We start from the raw sequence: 24,685 nt of genomic DNA on the forward strand, positions 1-24,685 counted from the left end.
TTATTTTTCCAGACAGAGTCCCACTTTGTTGCCCTGGGTATAGTGCTGTGGCATCATAGCTCACAGCAATCTCAAACTCCTGAACTCAGCCTTCTGAGTAGCTGGGACTGTGAGCACCTGCACAACACCTGGCTAGTTTTCCTACTTTTAGCAGAGACAGGGTCTCACCGTTGCTCAGGCTGATCTGGAAGTGGTGAGCTCAAGCAATCCACCCACCTCAGCTTCCCAGAGTACTGGGCCTCTTTTCTAAAAATTTTTATTCAGTTTACCAGAAGCTGTGTGATCTTGAGCAAACTATCAATCTCTCTGTAAGTTACAGTAGAATTTCAGGTAGTTTTAATTTATTTCTGCGAGAAATGATGAAAAGCAGGGGTCTGGAGTCAAGATAGCCTGGGTTATAATCTCAGCTCAACCACTGGATAGCTTTGCCACTTTGGGCAAGAGTCCTAATCTCTTGTCTCAAATATCATTTATAAAATTATATAATAGTATACTTGCTTTTCAAAGGATTAAATTAGCTAATCTGTTCAAAGCATTTAGCATAATCAGGTAAACAGAAATGTAAAATAAATGATAGCTGTCATTACTGGCATTATTATTTTTAACTGCTACTCTTATGTAGAACATTTTAAAGATAAATATTAACTGGATACTTATATTTTTTTACCCCTGGGATTACTTAATCATATCCTTTGATCATTTCTCTAGGGTGTTCATCTTCTTCTAAACTGGTTTATGAGTGTTTATACAGTAGGGATATCAAATTTGTTTTTAACTGTATATAATGATCAGTTTTGGCCGAATAAAACATATAAATCTTTGTGAAATCTTACCAATATTTTTCATTATGGTTATACCCTTGTGCCTTACTCAGAAAGGCCTTCTCTTCTTCAAGATCGTGGGAATTGCCTGTATTCTTTTCCATCACTTTAAAATTATAACTTTAACCTATCTGGAATATAAGTGGGTGTAAGATATAGGCAGGAAGTCTAACTTTAACTTTTTTTCAATAAGTTGGCCAATTGTACCAATTATCACCTACTAAATAACTCATCCCTGAAATATCACCTTCATGCTAAATAGTTAAAACATGTTTATGAGTTTATGGACATTCCACTTTGATCCACTAAGCTGTCTATGTTAGCATCACTACCTCAGTATTTCAATTACTAGAGACTTAATTTCAGTATCTAGTTAAGATAAGTCTCCTCATTACGTTTGCTCCGCAATGCTTGACCTTCTTAAGTTTTTAAGCTCGTAGATGCAACCTCCATGTGTTTCCAGTGGCATATTCATAGGACCCTTTTAAAACATCTCTCTCCAAAAGGAGTGAAGGGGCTCTGAGCAGTCAGGGAGCATAGTAACAATTCACCAAAAGAACAAAATAAAAAGGCTTTATTCTTCTGCATTATTTCCTCTCTATGATACTCTAGGCGTCACTTCAGATCTTCAACTTAAATACAACAAGCCCATTTAGAAACTGGTTTACATACAACTATTTTCTTAAACTAATAGTAACATTAAATATATAAGGAAAAATTACCCCTAGTTTTGAGATTTCCACTTTCAACCAGAATGAAGTTCAATAATACTTATAGGATTATAAAAATATCACCAGAAAAGGTAAAATTCACAGTGTCTGGCATCTAACCAAATACTAGTAGGCCTTCAAAAAAGCCGAAAAATATGGCCCATAATGAGAAAGAATAAATCAATTACTGGAAGAAGAATATTATTCCTCAAGGACAAAAAGTTAAATAGAGACAGATTTTGTTTTTTAAAGACCCAAACTGAATTTCTAGAGATGAGTGCGGCCAGTTAGCTCTGTTGGTTAGAGTATGTTATTGACAGAGATGAAACACTCACTGGGCAGAATTAATGGCAAAAGAAGAGATTAATGCACTGGAAGACATAAGATGAAAACACACAGAGGAAGAAAAAAACTTAAAAAGAAAAAAAGAGTATCAGTAAACTATGGGACGATTTCAAGCATTCTAATGTACATATAATTGGAGTTCTCAAAAGGGAGAAAACAAAAATATTTGAAGAAAGTATGTTTGAAATGTTTTCAAATTTGATGGAAACTATAAACCTGCACATCCAAGCAGCCCAATGAACCCAAAGCACAAGAACCAGGAATTAAACTACCTCATAATGAATAGCTCAAAATCAGAAATAAGAAGAAAATCTTAAAAGCAGACAGGAAAAAAAAGACACAGCATGTACAAAAGAACAAAGTTAAAGGTGACAGCAAATTTCTTATGAAAATAATGCAACCTGGAGGTAATGAAGAATCATCTTTAAAGCACTGAAAGATAACAAACGCCACATCCCAGAGAAAAATGAAAGTGGTAAATTGACTCTTTCAGACACATTCAAGAGCTGAGAGCAATAATCAGCCACAGACACGTGTGAGAGGACACGGATCCTTCGGGCAGAGGGAGTGTGATGATGATATGCAAATATGGAAAGACAGGCGCCAGGAACACAGGGGACAGTAACTGCAGGAGTAAATAAATACGACTTTTCTTATTTTTTAAATCTTTTAAAAGACCATTAACTAAATAAAAATAATTTGGTGTGCGGTTTATAACATGTATAAATAAAATTAATGACACCAATAGCACAAAGGCTGAAATGTACAGTATTTCAAATTTCTTGCACTGGCTGTGGAGTGGTATAGGATCACTTGAAGGCAGATGTGACACTTTAGATTTTGCACAATAAACTCCAAGGTAGTCACTAAAATTATAAAGAAATGATGTGACTAATAAGTCAACAAAGGAGAAGAAATAGAATCAGGAAAAATAGTCCAAATGGCAGAAAGAGAAATAGGGGCACTAAGAACAGAAGAGACAAATAGGAAACAAACAGTAAGATACCAGAATCAAACAGAACGCTGCCCAGAATCACAGTGGATGTAAATGGTCTGCACACTCCAAATAAAAGGAAGAATGTCAGACTGATAAAACAGCCAGATAAAAGCTACAAGCGGCCTAATACAGAGACACAAGTAGATTCAAAGCACAAGAAAGAAAGCTGCACTGTGCACATCATGCTAACACTAATCAAAGGAGCAGCGGCCGTCTACTGACAGACAGAACGTCACCAGCGACAAAGAAGGCCACGTCATAAAGACAGAAGGCCTATTAGTCAAGAGGACAGGGAAATCCCAGACATCACACCACATACAGAGCTTTAAAATGCAGGGATGCGTGGAGCCCCCGCCCTACCCTTCACCCCTGGAGACACTCGTCTGTTCCGCACCTCTATGATTTTGATTTTGTCCTTTTCAGAATGTGATATAAATGGAAACACACAGATTCCATTTAAGAATCTAAGACTTTCCTTTTGACAACTTATACCCAGATAAAAATATAAAAAATATAATTTATTGGGGGTGGCACCTGTGGCTCAAAGGAGTAGGGTGCTGGCCCCATATGCCAGAGGCGGCAGGTTCAAACCCAGCCCTGGCCAAAAACTGCAAAAAAAAAAAATTAAACTTTTCAAAAAAAACCTAAAACAAGTTGAGATTTTTCCCTCCTGCTGTTTCTCATGTTTTTAGCAACACATGGCTTTATGTTATTTCTCATAGAGCTTTTAACTTTAACTTGGTGAATTAACTATTGTTGACCTTTTGTTTCCTTTTTACAATAGGAAACTTTGGATCTAATGATCCTTACATGTTCTCTCCTGCTGCTTTCCCATTCCTTCAGAGCTTAAAATAATTAAAAATTTTAAATGCCAAAGGTCTAAAAAAAAAACACATTTCTAATAACTCCATAAGGGAAGTAGCGTTTCTATTTTTCCCAAGGAAAAGCAATAAGTCCAGAGGATTAGCTATAGTCTAAAATGTCAACCTATAAGCATTTTTGGAATTACAACCTCAAATACTGACAAAAACATGCTACATGTACAGACTCCAGGGTTCTCTGGAATATGCATTAAGATATACAAACATAGCTAACACCAAAATGTCTATTTATCTTTCAACACAGAATTCCAAGAGAGACACTGTATTTGTGATGTTTTGCCTTTCTTTACTATAGAGTACATTTCAAAGTTGGTATCTCCTGCCTACTTCACTTAGTCATTTTTCAACTACTGACTAGCAAAAACAGCTCCATGGAAGAGGCAGACACTCCATCAAATAACCACACATACAAATGTAGCCTGCACATGTGACAACTGTCAGGAAAAAGAAATACATGGAGCAGGAACCCTACAATAGAAGACAGAACATGGCAAGGAGGTCTGGCAAGGCTTCCTGTGCCTGGCACTGGGGAGCTCTCTGCATTGACGGCTAAGAAGCCAAGGGAATTATGTCTTCATTTCACCAGCTGAATCTTCAGCTGGCTCCTGGGCCCAACCAGGTCCATAAAAAGGTCTTGTTTGATATTTGTTTTAAAAAAACATGAGTTAGATGTCAATACTTGCAAATCAGATGATTTTACATAAAGTGTAGGCTTCAAATATATTTCCCCTAAATATTAAAAAAAAAAGCTATTAGGCAAAGATTTTTGCCTTGCACAACTAAAAAAACCTGGCAACAACAAACTCATACTGTTAAGTGGCAACCACCACTCTCGAGTTCCACTCAGCCCCTCAGGATCCTACATACTAACCTCCTGACTGTCCTCACTAAACTGCCCTCCCATTTGCTAGATCCTGTGTACTCACAGCAAGACTATGTAAACAGCTGCTGAATAACTGTGAATTCAGCAATAAACGCCACTCTCTTTTGTTAACCTTTGTTAGAGTATCAGTTTTATGGTACCAGTTCAGGCACTGTTCTGGTCACCAGGCTTATGGTGCATCCCTTCACTTCCCCTCACCTGCTTCTCCACCCAACTCCATCAGTCCCCATGCCCGATGCTCACCTCTCAATCAGCCACTCCCTACGCAAGGCACAGGATGCAGGAAGCTGGAGCCCTGGCTCCAGAATGGCATGGTCTGACACGAGATAAAATTCCACAAATGTGAGCCACATGTATAATTTAAAATTTTCTAGGAACCACATTAAAACAGGTAATTTTCCTTACCAAATTGTAACTTGATAAAATATATTTTATTTAACACAATTTAGCAGAAATATTTTTGTATTACTATGTAAAAATATTTCATTGGAAATATGTGGTTTTTCATAGATGCCCTTTATCGCAGGCGTCCTCAAACTATGGCCCATGGGCCATATGCAGCCCGCTTAGGACATTTATCCGGCCCACCAGGTGTTTTTGCCGCCGCTGCCTGTCCTGGTTAGCAGCCGACTCTTCCTGAGGCCCACGGTCCGGCCCTCCAACAGTCTGAGGGACAGTGAACTGGCCCCCTGTTTAAAAAGTTGAGGACCCCTGCTTTATCAGATTGAGAAAGTTCTCTATTCCTAAACTGTTGAGTGTTTTTATCATGAAAGGGTGTTAGATTTTTGTCGAATGCTTTTTCTGTAGCTATTGAGGGGCTTATGTAGATTTGGGCTTTTAGTCTTACAAATATCATATATCACATTAACTTTGGTATTTTGATCCAACCAGCATTCCTAGGACAAGGTCACGGTGCACGATCCTTTGACATCCTCCTGGACTTGGTTTTGCTAGCCATTGAGGACTTCTTCACAGAGGAATACTGACTATAGCTTTCTTTTCTTGTCCTGTCTCTGTCTGATATTGGTAGCAGGGTGATACCAGCCTCACAGAATGAGATGGGAAATGCTCTCCCACTTTTAGAAGCTCTGGGCAGGACTGGTGCTAATTGTCTCAATGCTGAGAATTCACCATTCACCAGGCTACTTGGGCCTGGTCTTTGCTCTATGAGAAGTTTGTAATTTACTAATTTAGTCTCTTTACTGGTCTGTGCCAACTATTTCTTCTTGAGTCACTTTTGGCAGTTTATGTTCTTCTAGACATTTGTCCATTTTATTTCTCTATTTTCTAGGTACTCAGTTTTTATAATATTCCCTTGTAGTCCTTTGTTATTCTGTAAAGTCAGCAGTGATGTCCTGTCTTTTCATTCCTGATTTTAGTTATTTCAGTCTTCTCTCTTTTTTTTCTTGGTCAGCTGCACTAAAGATTTGCCAATTCTGTCGATCTTTTCAAAAGGGCCAACTTTTGTTTTCTTGTTTCTTTTACTATATAGGGGGAGTTATTTTCTCAGTGGTTGCTCCTGGGAATTACGATTAGCATATTAATTAATAATGTAGTTTAGATCAAGTTTCAATACTATTAGGAACTTTTCTATAAAATATTCCTTTTCCTTTCCCCTCCTTGGTGCTATTGTCATACAAATTACATGTGCACACACTGTGAGCCCATTAACAGTTCTGTAACTGCTGTTTCATGCAGTTGTCTATCAACAGGACATCTACAAACAGAAACAGGTCTGTGCTGGTCTCTGTGTCTCTCCCCGCATTTGTCCTCACCAACGCTTTTTATTCTTTGTGTGGATTCACATTACCATCTAGGGTTTTTTCCTTTCAATCCGAAGAATTTTCTTGATGATTTTTGTGGGATAGATCTAATGATGAATTGTCTCAGTTTTTCTTTATCTTCCTCATTTTTGAAGAGTAGTCCTGACAGATGCAGAATTCTTTGTTGACAGTCTTCAGCACCTTCAATATGTCATCCCACTGATGTCCAGCCTCCAGGGCTTCTAATGAGAAGTCAGCTATTAATTTTACGGAGGACACCTTTTACTTACTGAGTCATTTTCAAGATTCTCTTTGTCTTTGGACAATTTGATTGAGATATGTACAGGCATGGTTCTCCTTAAGTCTATTCTATTGAGAATTGGTTGCACTCATTAAATGTGTAGATGAATGTTTTTTTAAAATCAAATTTGGTAAGTCTTTGGCCGTTAATTCTTCAAACATCATTTCCCTCTTTCCCTTCTTTCCTGGGACTCCCTTCTACATATAATGGAATGCTTGGTGTCCTACAGGTCTCTGAAACCATGTTCAGTTTTCTTTACTCTTTTCTTTCTGTTCCTCAGCCTGGATAATCTGAATTGACCCATCTTCAAGTTTTCTGATCCTTTCTTCCGCTGGCTCAAATCTGCCATTAAGCCCACTAGTGAACTTTTCAGTTTAGTTACTGTCCTTTTTCACTCCAGAATGTATCTGCTTTATAATTTCTCTCTTCACTGATATTCTCTATTTGGTGAGACTTCGTTGTCATACTTTCATTCTGTGAACGTGCTTTAGTTCTCTGACTATATTTATAATGGCTGATTGAAATCTTTGCAGGGACAGTGTCTACTGATTCCTTCCCCCATTATTTACGGGCCATACTTCCCTACCTGTGTGCACATACATGTCTCACACTTTACAACAAACTGGACATTTCAGATAATACAATAATTAGTGTGGTAATTCAGGAAATCAGAATCTCCTCCTGTGCCTCCCCAGGATCCATTGTTTTTGTTCAGCATGGTAGTGGTATCGTGGTTCATGACCTTCCTAGATTAAGACCATAAAATCTGTACTCCTTACAGCGTGTAGCCCCTGACTTCTCTGTTGGGCCAGCCTAGCTGATGATCTGAACGAGTGAGTCTCCCAGCCTGAAGGGCTCTCTGTGGGCTGAGCCTTCAGCACTCAGGCCCTTGTGCTGCCCTGGCTTGCACTTGCTGCTTTCCCCTCGATGCTGCTAAGAGGTAAGAGACTGAGCCCCTCTCAGATCTCTCCTGGACATGCACGAACCCACATGTGCGTGTGGCCTTCTAATCCCCTAGGAATATGTCAGAGCTTTTCAAAGCCCCTATGAATACCTTGCTTCCCATATCTTCCTTTTAAACTTTTAAGCAGGTTTTTATTTGCCCAACTGGTATTGCCCCCCTCAAAAACTGAAATTGTCACTGATTGTTTCTGACAAAACAACCTGGGGGACAGGGCTTTTCCCACAGAGGAAACTCTGAGTTCTGAGTCAGAGGAATGAGACTTTCCCAAGGAGCTGTGACACAGGTTGCACAGAGATCCTGCCAGGCAATGAGACTTCTGTGGCCCTCCCAGCCAGGCCTGTTCTGTACAATGGCGCAAGGCTGCCGGTTTTTACAAGCGTCATGCTTGCAACACTGCCAGTTTTCAAGGCTCCTTCAGAGCCATGGAGAGGGAAATAGGAGTAGTTCAAGTTACAATGCCACAACCCCTGCCATTCCTAACGAGATTCAGCACATTTTCTTGAATAAACATTCCTGATACTAGTGAAAGTATTTGGTTAATTTCAGGGATTCTAAAAAGGCTGATTTTGACCATCTTTATCAGCATTTTCATGGCTTTTGTGGAGGGGTGGACTTACCCTTACTGAACCTTGAAGGCTTAGTATGAAAAAAAGACCTCATATTACTATAATACCTCTGATAAATTCTTTACACCCGGCATTAGGCACACCAATTAATTGTGACTATACACGAAGGCTCTGGGGTCATTCGACAGGCCAGCTCCTCACCCAGCAGGCTCGGAAGCTCTATCCTTTTTTTACTTTCTACTTTCCTGTTACCCGCATCTAGTGTAGCAGAAGAATAGTTTAATTAGGAAAGAAAAAAACCTGCTTTTAGAGTAATGGGAAAAAAATCAGAAAAATTACAGAGGGTGAGTGTGAGAAGGGTCATTGTTTATAAACCTGTTTTGATGCCTGTTCTTCAACAATGTCAGCATTAAAAGCACAGCAAACCTGGAACCAGACGCTCCTCTCCCAAGCCCAGCTCCTCCTGTAAGTTATCAATCAGCCCTGAGCCAGACACTAAACCACTCTATGCCACAGTTGTTTTTATCTATAAAATAAGCATAGTAATTATTTTACAGTCTTCTGTTAGATTGATATGAAATGCAAGTGAAAGCTAGAACATGCAATCTATTAGGAATAGACTCTATTAGGAAAAGTCAAGAACATTTAAGGAATAGTAAGATTAAAATATAAATGCCACAAATTCCAACCAGAGAGTTACTCAAGGCTTAAAAATAAGCCTTCCAAGAAAAGAATAAATTAGAACCAGTATATCTTGTTTTAAAAGCCAGAAAAAAACATGAATTTTGTGTGTAAAAATCAAGACAATGTGTAGTAAAGTACCCAGAAAAGTTCCTGGCTCATGAATCTACTAAATAAATGTGTTGTTTAATTTTAGAAAAAACTCAGTAAGAACTGGTAACAGCAAGTCTTGATACCAAACTTCACTTATCTAGAAGATTCACTAACCTGAGAACTATACTGAAAACACGAGTTCTCTATTTTTAAAAGAGTAGCTATACATTTTCTTTTTTTTTAATTTTTTTTCTCTAATACAAGAGATAACATAAACTATGCTGGCTGAAAGAGAAAAACTCAGACAAATCAGAACCAGGTGAAAAGCAGACAGATCAGGCCATTCCAGGTTCTGGAATGGACCAGCCTTGCTCCAGCCCTGCTACCCGAGGAGCCCTGGTCCACCTGATTCCACAGCAGCGGACTACAGTCTCTACACTTCGAAAAGAACCAATGTTGTGTATGTTGCACGGGTCACCATTAACTTTGGCAGCACATCTTTCTTCCACATCTTGACCATCCCAATGTAAATACTTCAATTAAAAAAAGAAAACTCTGATTGCCACTTTCCTGAAATTTGAACTTTAACAAAAACATACCAGCTACATAGACAACAGTGTTCAAAGAATGTAAATAAAAATACTTAATATGTATTAGCCACTTAGTATCAACCAGGCACTGTGTAAGTTCTTTATATTGGCTACAAAATATAATCCTCTAACACCTCTATAAGGTAAGAACTATATTAATTTTCACTTATTTGGATGGAAAATTTGCCCAAAAGTCAGAGTATCAGTCAACTGTACAATCAGGATTTAAATGAAGGTGAGTATTACCCCAGAGCCGATGTCTTAGACTGAGACATTATGAAGAAACTGTTAATCTTAAGGCCCATAATTCTTAACTTAGAAAACAGAAACTGCAGCTAGGAGGCACGATCATTATCTTAACATGACTGTCCTCCTGTGATACCAGCATCCCAAAGTTATCTGTCCCATTCCCCTCCTGTCCTCCTCCTCATCAAGAACCAGAAAAGTCATCTAATCAGCCGCTCCCAGTACAACCCCACCACAGAGGACAAGGATGGCGGGAGAACCAGGAGAGCTGGGAAGAGACAGGGCAGGAACCGAAAAGATGCATAAGGGTGATGAGAGAAATTTGATGTGGGCCATAAGTGATAAAAACAGATAAAGTCAAGTTTGACTGAGGGCAAGAAACAAAAACTGATCTTCCCATTAGGGATTCTAGTATTCTGTACATAGCTGCGTACACTCCCCCACACCCAGTTATCTGTGAAATTTAAATGCTTAAAAATTAGGCCACCCACTGTGTGCCAATGCACAGACTTAACTGTTCTGTAATCTTTTAAAGTCATGAAATATTGTACAAGCCAGAATGGTCCCTTATTTCCCATCCACAAACTCTGCAGTTTAGGTTGCTTGTATAGCTGATATGAAGTTATTTATCAAACTGTTTCTTTTTTCTTTTTTTTAAAGAGATGCTGCTGTTATCACTCTTGCAGCTGGCGGCTCAAGGCTCCGGACGCAGCGTGGCTGCCCCCCGCCCGCTTATCAACCTTTTTCTTAAGAACTTGGCTACTCTTTCTTATCCCTCTATTGATTAACACAAGTTTCCTTATATCATTAAAATTCAAAGACATGCAATGTGAGAGAGAATGAGCCGCCTTTTTACCAGTGTTCTTATGACTTGGAAGCAATGGATATTTGTTCACAGCTGTCTGACTTCTGGCACGGAGAAGACAATCTCTGAGAAATCCATATGCACTATCACACAGAGAAAGCACAGACATCAAAGCACCATGGGCTTTATTTTTAGTTTCCATACCAAGGCTATTTAGGTTTCTTAAGAAGATCCAACAGAAAAAAACGCCAGCACCATAAGATTGCCACTCTCATGCTCATATAATACTGTGAACTAAAATAGGTGCCAGTTCATTTTTTTTAGACTTCAGGCACCAGAATATATTCAGAGCCTCTGATTCCCTCTTGCCTAATTGCCAGATACTTCCTTGGAAACACTCTGGTAGGACACAAATGCAATACAGGCAAGACAAATCAGGATAACTTTGAAGTTACTGCAGCTTCCAGGAACACTAATTTCACTATATGCCTTTTCTTCCTTAGCAAAGAGCTGTCAGAGAGACCCGGGTCATTTTCCTGCTTGTAGCTCTGTTTCTCCAATGACTGAGGAAGCAGACCAAGAAGGCCAGAGAGAAGAACAGCAGGATGGTTTCCAAGTCACGGGTTCTTCAAAGTGCAACTTTCCCTTGAAGCTCTGAGGAAAAAATAAAAAATAAAAACTGGCCTTTACCAAGACCTAAGAAGACAAACTCTTCATTCTTCAAGGGCTGTTCCTATGAATAGCACATTACTAAGGATGGCCTGGTGCTAGAGAAGGTAGCACCAGGCCAGCTGGTGTAAATGTCAGTTCCGCAGCCACAGAAACCAGCAACAAACAGAGCTGGAAGATGAACCATATGAAAAGCAGGAAAACCCTAGGGAGGTGACACACGCCCGACTGGTCAGGGTGCAACAGCACCACGCCGGCTCTAGGAAAGGAGGTACAACTGGCCCCTGGTCAGCACCCTAAGTGCAGAGAGCAGCCAGCCCCTCCTGGTGTCCTCTCGCCTCTCCCACAGTGGCCAGATGCCACGCTACTCAGCCAGCAAGACAGCCTGTGGTACATAGCAGGGGTCCCGCAGGAGGACCCCAGAGAGCACACAGACTCTGCTGCTGAATTCCTCCGATTGCCCATCAACATATTATTTGACTTCTGAGTCTTGGTCTCCTAATGGACAAGATGGTAATTAATAAAGCTTGCCTTAACTGCTTCCCCGGGTCACTGAGAGGGTCAAATACAGTAACATAACACTAGCTAACATACTATGTCAACATTATCAAAATCACATAAATCTGGGGTAGATGAAGGTGAGTGAACCTAACCTTACAAACTATGAGCCCTCTCCTATACCTACATACAAGCCAGTCGAGAAGACCACCAATACTGAGAAACCGTCATGCTGGACCTCAATGGGCCATGGTGTGCACGGCTAAGGCTTCTGGGCAGAGCCGGTGTCCCACGGGTGAACAGTACAACAGGTGGTACCTTTGCTGTCTACCTGCCCTTTTCCTTCTCCCAGAAAAGCACTCCTTGCCCTCAAGGTTCCCGGCACCCCCTTTCTCCCAAACCTTGTGCTACAGTGGAGCCCACCCTATAGGCAGCAGAGAGGGCTGCAAGAGACCATGGCATGGCCAATCAAAAGGCTTTTTTGAAAGGTTTTGAATCGGAACTAAGAGAAGGGGGGAGGCCCCTCCCAGCAGACCCCAAGAGGTCTGAGGCAGGCCTAGGTATGATGTACCTGCTGCCTGTTTTCTGCTAAGTGGAGGAAGCTGAAGAAGTCTGAGAAGAAGTCAACACTCAGAGGCAGAGACCTTGGACCTCCTGCTGCTGCAAGACCCAGTTCTAGGAGTCCTCACACTCCTGCCACTCATCACTCCTGCAAACCTGCCAAGGACTCTGCCAGGAGTTTAAGTCAGGTTTCATGACACAGCTCAGATACACTGACCCCTCCACATTAAAAGATATTAATTTCCATTCTAAGGCGGACTCATGGACCATTCGGATCAGCATCCTGGTTACAGAAACACACTAGAGGATGTTCATGGCAGGCCATGGCTGTCCTCAAATATTCTACCTGCTGTGAACGGCTTTCAAAACATCCTAGTTGGCCATTATGCCTGTTACAGCTCTGAGAATTTATCTTTACTTTTTGCATCTATTTATAGTTTTAATCTTTATCCATTTTTAAAGATAACCCATTCCAAATATGTACTGTCTACCACAGGAAGCAATACTTATTTGGTATGTGTTATAATACAAACAAAACACTTAATATACCTCTTCAGTGCTCACAGTGTGAAATTCTCTTTGTCAGCTTGGTTCATTATCACTGTGAGTTTCTATCTTTATTGAAATTAAGAGGAAAAAACTCCCAGCTCTTAGTTCTTTGTTAATTTAACCATCTTTCCCAAATTCTGCAGAGAAGTAAATAGCACTACATAGAATTCCTGGGTAACCCCAACCTCCCTGAGTGTTTTAGTGTCACACTAAACAAGTGGTAAAAGTAAATGGTGAACTTTTTATGGTAAAGTAATGGTAAAAGTAAATGGTAAAAGTAAATGGTAAAAGTAAATGGTAAAAGTAAATGGTGAAAAAACTTAAGAACACTGGAATTTATTTTGTGATAGACACAAGAAGACTATAAGGAAGTATCTCCCAAATCCTTACTTTAGGCAGGCAGGACGATAGACAATTCTTTTTTTAACCAGGCCCAGGCAAGGACAGAACTCGAGATCTCTGGTTTACAAGGCCAACACTCTAACCACTGAGCGACAGTGTCCAGCTCTCACAAATAATTTTATTATTTACTGGTTGGTTGTTTTTTTTGGCCTTACTAAAATCTGTATACTGGGTAAGTACTACTGCTCTAACCAAAAAAAAAAAAAAGTTATTTTAAAAAACACGGACGAAAAACATGTAAATAAAGAGTTAAAAAGGACAACAAAAAGTTTAAAAACAATGAGGTTGACATATAACTATTATATAAGCATAATAATAAAAAATAAAAAAAAAATACAAATGATAAGGCACAGGTAGGTAGCAGATGTTGCCAGAGAACCTTACCAGATGCTGCTGAGATTTAGGGCCTGGAGGAGTCGGTGCTAATGGCACAGCCCTCTGTCAGTCTCCAGCCGGGCTGTTTCAGGGATAACCAAACAAACACCAGAACGTGCAGGTCTGAACCCCTCACACTCTCCTTTTTGCCAGCCACCCTAGAAAAGCAAGTCACAAAGGAGCACCTCCCTGTTCCAGAGTGTGCTCTGCAGCTGAAGCACCCACATGAAGGAGCTAATCGCTACAACATGCCTGGATTCCCCCTGGCAACTGGCAGGCACCAGGCACTCAACCCACCTTCACACAGAACTGATGATGAAGAGAGCACCTGTGATGAAATGGGCTGGTGGCCGAAGAGGCACCACTGACCTGGGCACCAAGGTGGGAGGCCCAGTGGGAAGGCATCCTGGTGGAGCGGACACTTAAGTTGTGGTAAAGAACAAGCAGGAATCTGCAAAGCAGGGTTCCAGGAAGACACAAAGTCAAGGGTGTTCAAAGACAGAGAAGGTGGGCTGTGACAAATGGCTTGACTTTGTAGACAATATAGCTGAATGAACCCTTGAGGACAGAAGTGGAAGGGGAGGAGAAAGGACAGACTAAGCAAGGACACTATAAGAGGAAATGGCACATGAGACTTTTATCCTTCCAGTCAATACACAGGGTGCCAAATGCGATGTACACCCATAACAAGAGATAAATACATGAACACAGGTCACATCTGAGCACCTCAGATGTGACAAGTATTACAATTTTAATAGTTTTTTCCTTTCTTAAAATGTGTATACATTTAGGTGGCACTCTCTGTATTTGACTACCTATTCTGCCCCAGGCCCAGGGCCAAAAGGTTGAGGTATAATAGAGTGTACAAAGAACTCAAACCCCAGATAACAACCCCACAGAACAGGCACCGTTCTCCTACGGCAGAGAATGAATTTGCCCAAGGACACAGAACAGTAGCAGCCTAACTCCAGCTTTTCAGGGTGTGCTGGGATGGCAAGGCTTTAGGGAGCACTGGCCCAGCTGTCTGTTCTTTACCACCATCATTAAAGCTCAGAGGATGTGGGAGACTCAAGCAGTCCTCATTCTGGTATTCAAATAAAAAATCATGAATACTGCTTACTTTCATTTTATGATTTTTTTTTCCTGCCTTGGAGGATAAATAACGTGGGAGTCACGAGTTCTTACTTATAAACATCCCAGGTCTTTTGGAACAATTACTAGGAGGACAAGATCAGGCTCTGGAAACAGCCTGATTACACCAACTGGCAAGTGATTTAGCCCATCCACTCCAGAACACGCTCAGATAGCAAGGAGAGCAGATCCAGCAGCCCTCGGAGAAAGGTCAGTTGGGTCCCACCAAAAAACATTTCCTACAGGGAAAGCCAGACTAAGGATTCATGTGGAAAATGTTAGACTTCTCCATGTTGGAAAACTCCTAGATTGCTGACTGCAGGAGGCTTTAGTAAATGACATATCTTCCAAAAAGGTGAGCTTAATTATTCAGGGGTTGTCTGTAATCAGTGCTTGAATTGGCCAGGTTCTCTATCCTTTATTTCCCAAGCGGAGTATGGCTTCCTCCCATCTGAAGAAGCTCTTCCCAGGGTAGGGAAGATGTCAGCCTACCGGTATATTTCTAAACACAAATAGACACACCCACACATGGTTTTGACAAAGAACAAAAACCTACTTAGATTTTTCACCTGAGATCAACCATGTACTCGTAGGTAAGAAGGAAAAAGAGTTGTGTTTTGTTTTGTTTTATAAGGGTCCCCTATAGTAGTCCTTCCTTTGCCACATGCTTTAAAATTTATTCCCTCCCCTCACTGGTCCCCAAACAAGAAGCATTCTTTTGGGGCTTATAAAAAGCCATGAGACTATAATCAGAAACTACAACATTAATATAAATGTTCCCCATCATGAAATAAAAAAATTAGTTTTTCCTTTTACATCTGATTTCTTGTTTTAATCCTTTAGTTAGAACATAGTTCTAAAGTGTGAATTCACTCAATCCTTACATATCTATTTTGCTTCCCATTTGAAGAGACAGTTCTGATGTAATCATTTGTTGTCATCATGAAGCCTTGTATTTTTATCTCATTTGAAATGTCTAAGGTAGGCAGGCTTGGGACTCTTACCGCCCCCAAACCAATCCATCTGCTACCTCCAAGCAACTGGTCATTACTTAAATTTTCTGTGATGAAATAAATAATATATAACAATCTTCCCTAAAATGTGTTTTAACACATACTATAATGAAGTAAAGGGGAATAATTTTATCTTATTACCTTTTCTCATAAGGGCTTGTTCTTAAACTGAAATGGTTTAAGAAAAGCATTGTTTAATTTTATTTTCCACTTTCAAAAGAGACAGAGAAACAGGGAGGGAAAAATAAGACTCATTGCCCAACTTGGGGCCCAGCAGGTACAAAAGCAGAGTTCTCTGACTCAAGGACCCTTGACGGGGGAGGCGCCACTGCCTGGGAAAGACAGTGAAGCTGGTCACGCTCTCAGCTCTCACCCTCACAGGAAGGATTCTACAGGTGCTCTAGCACAGGGTATCAGTTAAAGCATATGTTTAAAACTACAAAAGGCTTCAAACTAACATAAATTACACAATGTAGCATTTCAGCAACAAACTCAGCTCATCTCCAGAGCAAAATCATACAACTACTGCTCTGACACCTGAAAAGCGAAGCTGCGGCTTCTGGCCCCGCCCACGCTCAGGCGACAAGGAAGGTGGCGGCAGCTCCTTTGCCGCGGTCACAGCGGCATCTTCATACAGGGTAATGGCACTGAAGTATCGGTGTTGTCATTGATGTATAAGTAGCAGTTACAAACACAGCTGGTCAAGTAACCCTTAAAAATCACGATAATGCCAATGAACAGAAGAATAATAAGGACCAAATAGGTAGGATTCACATAGGCGATACCATCTTTGTAGGGAAAATTAGGAGGCAGCTGCCGTACGTGCACCTGAATGGAGTTTGGATAGACAAGCACAGCGACTGCAACCAAGGCATTCAGGGAAAAATCTAAGACCTGATAACAGAAGAATGCAAAGATCCAGGCAGCACGTAGTTTATATGCTCCATAAGTAGCTGAAAGGGCGGCACTCAACTGGCAGAGATCTCACAGACCACCAAGGAGGAGAGAAAAGAAGAGGAAAGAGAAGAGAGAGAGAACAGGGAGCGGGGAGAAGAGGAGGAGGGACTAAAAGAAAAGCCCACCCTTATATAGGTTCGGTTAGGGGAAGTCTCAGAAGGGTGAAGGATGGTAGAATAGCGCTAATAAGGAGTTACTGCTCTGGCGGGAAGAGCCCTTAGGGGCAGGCCATAAGTTTGAAATTTTCAGTGGGTAATTGGGACAGGGAGATGAGGCAGGTTTTGCAACTGGGAGATGAGAAGATGTCTAGCAACTCTCTGTGCTTGGAAATGAGCTGTAACTTTAAAAGTGAGACAGCTAGTCTCGATCTGTGGAAAGCAGAAAGGGGCTTTCTGGGGAAAGGGCTTTTCTGGAGCAAATACCTAACAGTAGCCACTGCGCATATCAGGATCATGAGAAAAGAAATTGCAATAGCAGCTTTCACAAGATGGCCGCACCCGCCATAACAGGAGTGATCCTCCAGCCAATCCGGGCCCATCCCCGGAGCAGCTCCAGCGTGGGCCCAGCCTCCACCCCGGGCCCAGCCTCCACCCCAGCGCCAACACCAGCTCCAGCGGCTGCGGCTCTGGCCTCATTTTCAGACCCAGTGGCGGGGGAAGCGGCTACAACTACAGCTCCGGGCCAGACCCCAGCATCAGCGCAAGCCCCAGCGTAGAACCCTGCACTCTCATTGACTGGTCCAGCCTACCCAGGGCCCTTCCCTGGTGGTCGCGGGATCAAACTTCACCCAGTCATTTTGGCCTCCATCATGTACGACTACAGGCAACGAAATGAGGGAGCTGCCTGTGTTACCGGAACCCCCTGGGAACTGCTGACAAGCACTCAGTGGAGGTCACCAATTGCTTTTCAGTGCCGCACAATGAGTCAGAAGATGAAGTGGCTGTTGACATGGAATTTGCTAAGAACATGTATGAACTGCACAGAAAAGTCTCTCCAAATGAGCTCATCCTGGGCTGGTATGCTATAGGCCATGATATCACAGAACACTCTCTGCTAATCCTTGAGTACTCCAGCCCGGAGGCCCCCAACCCCATTCACCTCACTGTGGAAACAAGTCTCCAGAATGGCCCCGTGAGCATCAAAGCCTATGTCAGCACTTTAATGGCTGTTCCTCTGAGGACCATGGGAGTGATGTTCACACCTCTGACAGTGAAATACACATATTAGGACAGTGAATGCACTGGAGTTGACCTGATCATGAAGACCTGTTTTAGCCCCAACTGAGTGATTGGACTCTCAAGAGACTTGCAGCAAGTAGGAGGGGCATCAGCTCCTATCCAGGACGCCCTAAGCACCGTGTTGCAGTACACAGAGGATGTACTGTCTAGAGAGGTGTCAGCTGACAGGACTGTGGGTCGCTTCTTGATGAGCCTGGTTAACCGAGTACCCCAAATTGCTCCTGACAACTTTGAGACCATGCTCAACAACAACATCGATGACCTGCTGATGGTGACCTATCTGGCCAATCTCAGTCACAGAGTGCCTTCAATAAGAAACTTGTAAATCTGTGAATGGGCCCCAAGCAGCACTCCTGCCAGTCTGGGTCTCACCCTAGGACTCAGAATGAAGCAAAGGAGAAATGGTTTCTTTGTGGTCTTGAGTCACACTGGGTCAAGTGTTTATGACTCTAATAAACACAGCCCATCTTTTGTAAATGGGAAAAAAAAGAAAACAAATTGCGACGGCAGTGTACATGCTGGCATCAACCATAAACCCAAAGTTACCTTCCACTTCAGAACTTGAGAAGTGATGCTGATCTGGGTTAGCCTGGGTGCTCAATAAAATCAGCAATACCACAGCATTGATGATCAGGTACCAGACGCCAAGCAAGATGGTGCCAGTTGCAGCAGACACAGCAGCACAGGAAGCAGGTGCTGGAGTAGAACCTCACCCAGGGCGCGACCCCCCTTATCACTCTGGCCACGGCGACTAAGTTTCTAGGAGCGTAGCCCAATCTGCCATTCCATTGCTGCTGCCTCCTTGTGCACCTGTGCTCCTGGCCCACCCACCCCACTCGCCTCCCCCGTCCTAGCTCCTGGCCTGCTTGCCTACTCCCTATTTTCCCCCTCCCCTCCGGCTCCCAGCCCTCTTGCCTACTCCCTAGCCTCCGTGTTCCTCATTCTGCGTTCACCAGAGTGCTCCCGGTAGCTGCAGTAGCTCAAGGGGAATCATTTTATTGTAAAGCCTACTATAACTGAACATTGGATCTGCAGTGCAGTTTGCTGTTAATGGGGGGGGGAGGGTAGGTAATTAAGGAACATTTTAATCTAAGTGGACCTAAATGACTTTTCTTGTCTTTTCTTTGTGTCTTTTAAGGTTCCAGAAATTATTTCTGTTCTCTTTTTCTTCATTCTAATGTTTTAACATTTCCTTGGAGATGAGCCCTGTTAATGGTTCAGCCCCAACAGCAATAAACACAGTCCTCTATCCCACACTTGGTGCACATCTGCGTCGTCCCTCTCAACTGAGCAGAACTGACAAATGCACAAAACTTGGACTACAGAAAAATACTAAAAATACAACTCAAATGTTTACTTTTAGGGCAACAAAAAGGGATGGAAGCTTTTACCATTCTCCAAAAAGTAAAGATGTTAACTGCCTCCTATAGTAACTAACATGGCAAACAGGTAGTGTTGGTGGGAGCTGTGACACCACAGCACTCTACTGAGGGCAATAAAGTGAGACTCTGGCTCTTTAAAAAAAAAAAAGGTATCTTTACTTTCCAAGGGGCAGTGAAGCCTATTCAGCCATCAGCTGTGATGACTCCCTATTCAGCCCCATATCAGTTGTGATGACTCCAGGTGAGGATTCCTTTCACCTTTGCTGCCGTGCATGTGGTCAAGATAATGGTGTAAAGTTCTAACTCCTGGGCGTAGGCAATTCTCTTGCCTTAGCCTCCCAAGTGGCTGGCACTACAATGCCCGGAGGGGCTGGCCCCACCCTCCCTATATGGGGCCAGTGCCCTACCCTCTGAGCCACAGACACCGTCCAGTAAAGATAACTTTTAAGATGATCAACATGCCCTGCTCCAGTCACATTCTGGGAGCTGGCTGGTCAACGCACGGCTGAAGCCTATGGAAACTCCTTGAGGGACTTGTCTTAATCGAACTTTGTACTTTGGGAAAGGTGGGGGGCGGGGGGAGGAATATCATACAGGGAAAAGTAAAAACTCGTATGTATATTAACCCACCACCACAGTACTATTAAGACTTGGGTAGAGAAACCAAGAAAAGTCATCACAGTCCCTAAAATCTAAGCACTGAAAAGTGATTAATATCGGCACCCGCAGAAGCAAGCTGATATTGAGACCCCAAATTAAAATATATTGGAGTCTCAAAAGGGGGGAATGAGAGAGAATACCCAAGAAGTGTGAGGTCTAGAAGAACAGGTCTTCCCAAGGAGACCACAAGGATACATCTGCAGGGTCCTCTCCATGGTGACTCAGCTCTCTGTAATGTAAACTTCCTGGAACTTGGAAATTTCCACTTCTGCGAAATCCTGTAATCCTGTGGGGGCTGGAATAGCATCACCCGCTTGATTCAAACTAGTCAATGAAAAGGGTACCTATGGTTTGGAACTTTTTGACTATCGATAAAAAGGGAAAGATCACGCCAGTAAAGGAGTGTGGCCATTTGGAATTCTTCTATGCCCTAAGCTCCCGGCCAGTGAATAAAGCCCTTCCTCTTATTTATAAATAAATAAGTAAAGTTCCATTGGCCTGTTGGTTAATATGCCCTCTCTCTGGTATAGGGAGTAAGTTCTTCATATTCCAGAAGTTTTCTAAAACTAAGTAAAAACTGCCTCCACCAAATACTTCTTACAAAGTTTGATAATCTTTGTTTCATTAATTTAGGACCCGACTTCACTGCTGTACCCTTAAAATGGTGCTATTGTGCTTGCTCAGCCAAGGGTATGGGCTCTCCTCATTTCCCATCTGATGGAAAAACCAACAAATGCATCTGTGAAGATGGCCCCCTACTCTGACTCATGAGCACTCCCTTGATCTTATAAATTCTGTCCCACAGAGTGCTGAAGCAGAGGCTGACAGCTAGTCTAGTTCTCAAGGGCAGCTCCTCACTGTAGTGGTTCATGGGTAGGGTCGGGTCTCTAGACCAGCAGCAGCAGCAGCAGCACCTGGGAACTTAGGAAAACACACATTCTTGGCCCCAACCTAGGACCTTTAGAATTAGAACCTGTTTGGCGAGCTCACCAGGTGACTAAAGCCCTCAGGTTTGAGAACCAAGACTGCAGGCAGCAGCTGTCACACTGCGCATACCCTCAGAGCCTGCAGGTGGCACTAAAAACCAACCAGAAAGGAGGGCATATGTAACCCTTACAGAGCCCATCTATCTGACTACACAGTGCTGCTACTTGTTCCTTAACAGCTGCTCTGCCTTAGCTAAGGTGTTAAACAAGAATTGGACTGAAAGTCCTTCTCACAATTGAATAGTACATACATTAAGCCTATAGTTTTCAGGGACGAAATCATTACTAAACTCTTTCTAAGGTTTTGTGTTTCATACAATGAGGATACAAACACACTTTAAGAATGAAGATGCCAATACTGATTAAACAGAACAAAATAAACTCAAATTACCATCAGCTATTGTCTATCTCTAAGTAACAATAATGCACTTGATTCTGAAAGCATGCTTTAGAGTGCCTACCCTGAAAATATAATTGATTTAAGTGACAAAGTGAGAAGGAAGATTATTCTAACGAAAAGCCTGCATACATTGGGCAGCACCCACACTCAGTGGGTAGGGCGCTGGCCACATACACCGAGGCTGGCGGGTTCAAACCCAGCCCAGGCCAGCTAAAACAACAATGGCAACTGCAACAAAAAATAGCTGGGCACTGTGGCAGGCACCTGTAGTCTCAACTACTTGGTAGGTTGGGGCAAGAGAATCACTTGAGCCCAAGAGTTTGAGGTTGCTATGCAGCTACTTGGGAGGTTGGGGCAAGATAATCGCTTAAGCCCCAGAGTTTGAGGTTGCTGTGAGCTGTGATGCCACAGCACTCTATCCAGGGCAACAGCTTGAGACTCTGTCTCAAAAAGAAAAACAAGCCCTTTGCTAGAGTCTACCCATACCCCAAATTTTGCATTAGCTCTGTTTTACCATCCAAACATCTGTATGAGGCTATGTGGCACTGCTTGCCATACAACTACTCTGTGAAACCATTCAGCAGTGTCTACAAAAGCTACACCTACAGTACCTAGGACCAGGCGCTCCACTCTTGGGTATATGCAAAAAGCCTCCTAAAAGATTGTTCTTATAAATAAACTCATAGTATTTGCAAACTGGAATCCAAATGCCCATTCACAGTAGAAGAGTTAAATCTTATGGATGTTCACACAGTAAAACAGAAGCAGTAACGGAAAAATCAACCAACAATAAGCCAAACCACTAGTACACACAACCTCGGGAAATCTCACGGTCAGGGATGAATCTCTCATGCAAAGAAAGAAGCCAGACACAAAATGGTACACTCTCACTTAACAGGGAGAGCTGATCTCTGGTGACAGAGGTCAGCACAAAGGTTACTTAGGACATGCTACTTGACCTTGGGAATGATTACTGGAGTGTATACTTATGAAAAGTTTAGTAAATTACCTGTTTCTAAAGGGGATAGTTAAACCCATGGGCAAAAAAGTTTTGACAGATTGTCACAGAACAATTTTCTACATCCACCGTAAGTATCTAGGTTCATGGGAAACTATTATCAGTAGCACAGTATATTTACTGCAAAAATAACTCAGCTTTTGCTCAGCTATATCTCAAAATTAAATAGTGAATAGGGATTTTCCTTCTTTTCAGTGTGCACTGTCAAAGGTTAACATCTATAAAAAAGCCAAACCCTTATGGCTTGCACTCCCTAGCCTAGTGGTTCCTAATGCCACGACCCTTTAACAGTTCCTGTGGGCCACCACCCACCGCTGCCCTAGCCCAATTCCTTTTATTCTGCCAACGAGTCCCTCCTTGTTTGGCACTGGAGGGACTCCAGCCCGCCCTTTCAGCCTCCCTGGGGATATGACTGGCCATTCCAGTCTAGGAATCTTGATTCCACATGCCCTAGATAGCCAGTCATATCCCCAGGGAGGCTGAAATGGCGGGCTCCTGTCTGTGGTGATCATCCTCCTGAACCTCTCTGAACGGCCACTGGCCTACCCTCGAGTCCCGCCACACCACCCCGGGCCTGTGCAGGCAGGGGCCATGGGAAGCCAGCGCACCTTCTCCGAGGCACTCTGGGCCTACTGGATCCCTGGCTCAGACCAGAAGCAGCAGAGCAAGTCGCCGAACGGGGGACAATCCCCGGGGCCCGCAGCGCACCCAAGACCCCTGAGCCTGCGCGCCTCTCCAGGGCCGTCTTCCGGCAGCCCACCCGACCCACGGGGGGACAGGGCGGGGAAAACACGTCCGGCTCCATCATGCGCTTCCGGGTTTGCAACCGCGCTGGCCGCGACCTACGAACAGCACGCGGGGCACAGCGTCCCAGCGAATCCCGTCTCGGGCCGGGAGGGGACCGGGGTGCGGGCGCCCCGCGCCGGGGGCGCACACGTTTACCTGGAAGCAGGACCACGAGCTGCCGGGCGCGAGCCCCGTCCCCGCGGTCGAGGTCGGCGGCCATACCGTCCGCCTTCTTGGGCGCGCGCGGCGCCGCCACCGCAGCCCCCGCCGCGCGGAAAATGGCGGGAGCAGGGCCTACCCGGGTGCGGGGCGGGTTCCTTCGCTTCCGGGACCAGCCTGTGCTACGTTTTTAAATTTAGCGCCGGGCACGACCAGGGCCGGGCCGGTCGGCTTTCCCTCCCGCGGCCCGGCAGCGGTGGGCGCTGGCCGCGCAGGGGCGCAGAGTGACGCGACGCGCGGGGCGGGGTCGCCGCGGCCCCGGTGCCGGGTCGCAGCGCCCGGCGGCCCTGCCTCTAGGCGGTGGCGGGCCCCTGGGATTCCTTGCGGGAGGGCGAGCGAGAGCCCCGGCTGCGAGCTGGCGTCCGGAGGAAGGACCCTGCCCGCCACCCCACCCCCCCACTCCCCACCCCCCGAGGACTGAGGGACTCGCCAGAAGCGAGTCACAGCCGAATCCTACCCTAACTCTTAGGCGTGGTGCACGATTTGTGTTTGCATCAGTCCTCAGTGGCTTTCGGCAATGGATTTTTTTTTTTTTGAGATAGTCTAATTTTCACCTTCAGTAGAGTGCTGTCCTGTCACAGCTCACAGCGACCTCAGACTCTGGGCTCAAGCCATTCTCTTGTCTCAGCCTTCAGAGTAGCTGGGGCTACAGGCGCCCCCCACAACACCCGGCTAGTTTTAGAAACTGGGTCTCGCTCTTGCTGAGGCTGGTTTCGAACCTGTGAGTCAGGCAATCCACCTTGGCCTCCCAAGTGCTGGGATTACAGACGTGAGCTACTACCTGGCCCGGCGATGGATTTAATATCCGAATTTGTGTATGTCAGTCGTAAAGCCTGCCAGCGGCGTTGGATTCGGTGCTCACCACCAAAAGGAAGTGTGGACACCGTGGGGTTCACAATACGAATAGTTATTTTGGAGAACTATTTTTAAATAAGTTCAAAATTGAGACATTTAAAAAGTGATGTTTCAAAAGTTAGGATCATGAAATTTTGGAATTTAAACTTTCAAAAATGACATTTTAATTGAAAAAGTTATGCTTGGTATATGCTTTTTAAAACGAAGAAGAAGAAAAATACTCCTCCTGTGTTTTAAAGAAAAGTATTTGTCTCTCCCATTCCAGGTACCCAATATGCTTACTCAGGGCATTTATTGTTAACATTTCTTTTCTATTTCTTTTCTTTTCTTTTTTTTTTTT

General features: G+C 43.5%; 1 protein-coding gene and 2 pseudogenes across 2 annotated transcripts in view; 1 reads left to right on the forward strand and 2 right to left on the reverse strand.

Annotated features, from left to right (window-relative positions):
* Positions 1-23,654, reverse strand: part of RNASEH2B (ribonuclease H2 subunit B) — a 54,755-nt gene extending 31,101 nt beyond the window's left edge. The window contains exon 1 of one of the 2 annotated variants that reach the window (XM_012811971.2): positions 23,428-23,654. In XM_012811971.2, coding sequence (XP_012667425.1) covers positions 23,428-23,491 — 64 coding nt within the window. In that variant the 5' untranslated portion in view covers positions 23,492-23,654. Of the gene's footprint in view, positions 1-23,093; positions 23,241-23,427 lie in introns of those variants that run through there. The other variant, XM_023507433.1, reaches the window with a different exon arrangement.
* On the reverse strand, positions 16,359-23,290 carry LOC111721765 (annotated as a pseudogene).
* Positions 17,633-18,567, forward strand: LOC100958767 (annotated as a pseudogene).
* Positions 23,655-24,685: the final 1,031 nt, after the last annotated feature.

Source organism: Otolemur garnettii, unplaced genomic scaffold, assembly GCF_000181295.1.
Source record: "Otolemur garnettii isolate 467f Iridium unplaced genomic scaffold, OtoGar3 scaffold00182, whole genome shotgun sequence".
In the NCBI taxonomy this organism is placed as follows: domain Eukaryota; kingdom Metazoa; phylum Chordata; class Mammalia; order Primates; family Galagidae; genus Otolemur; species Otolemur garnettii.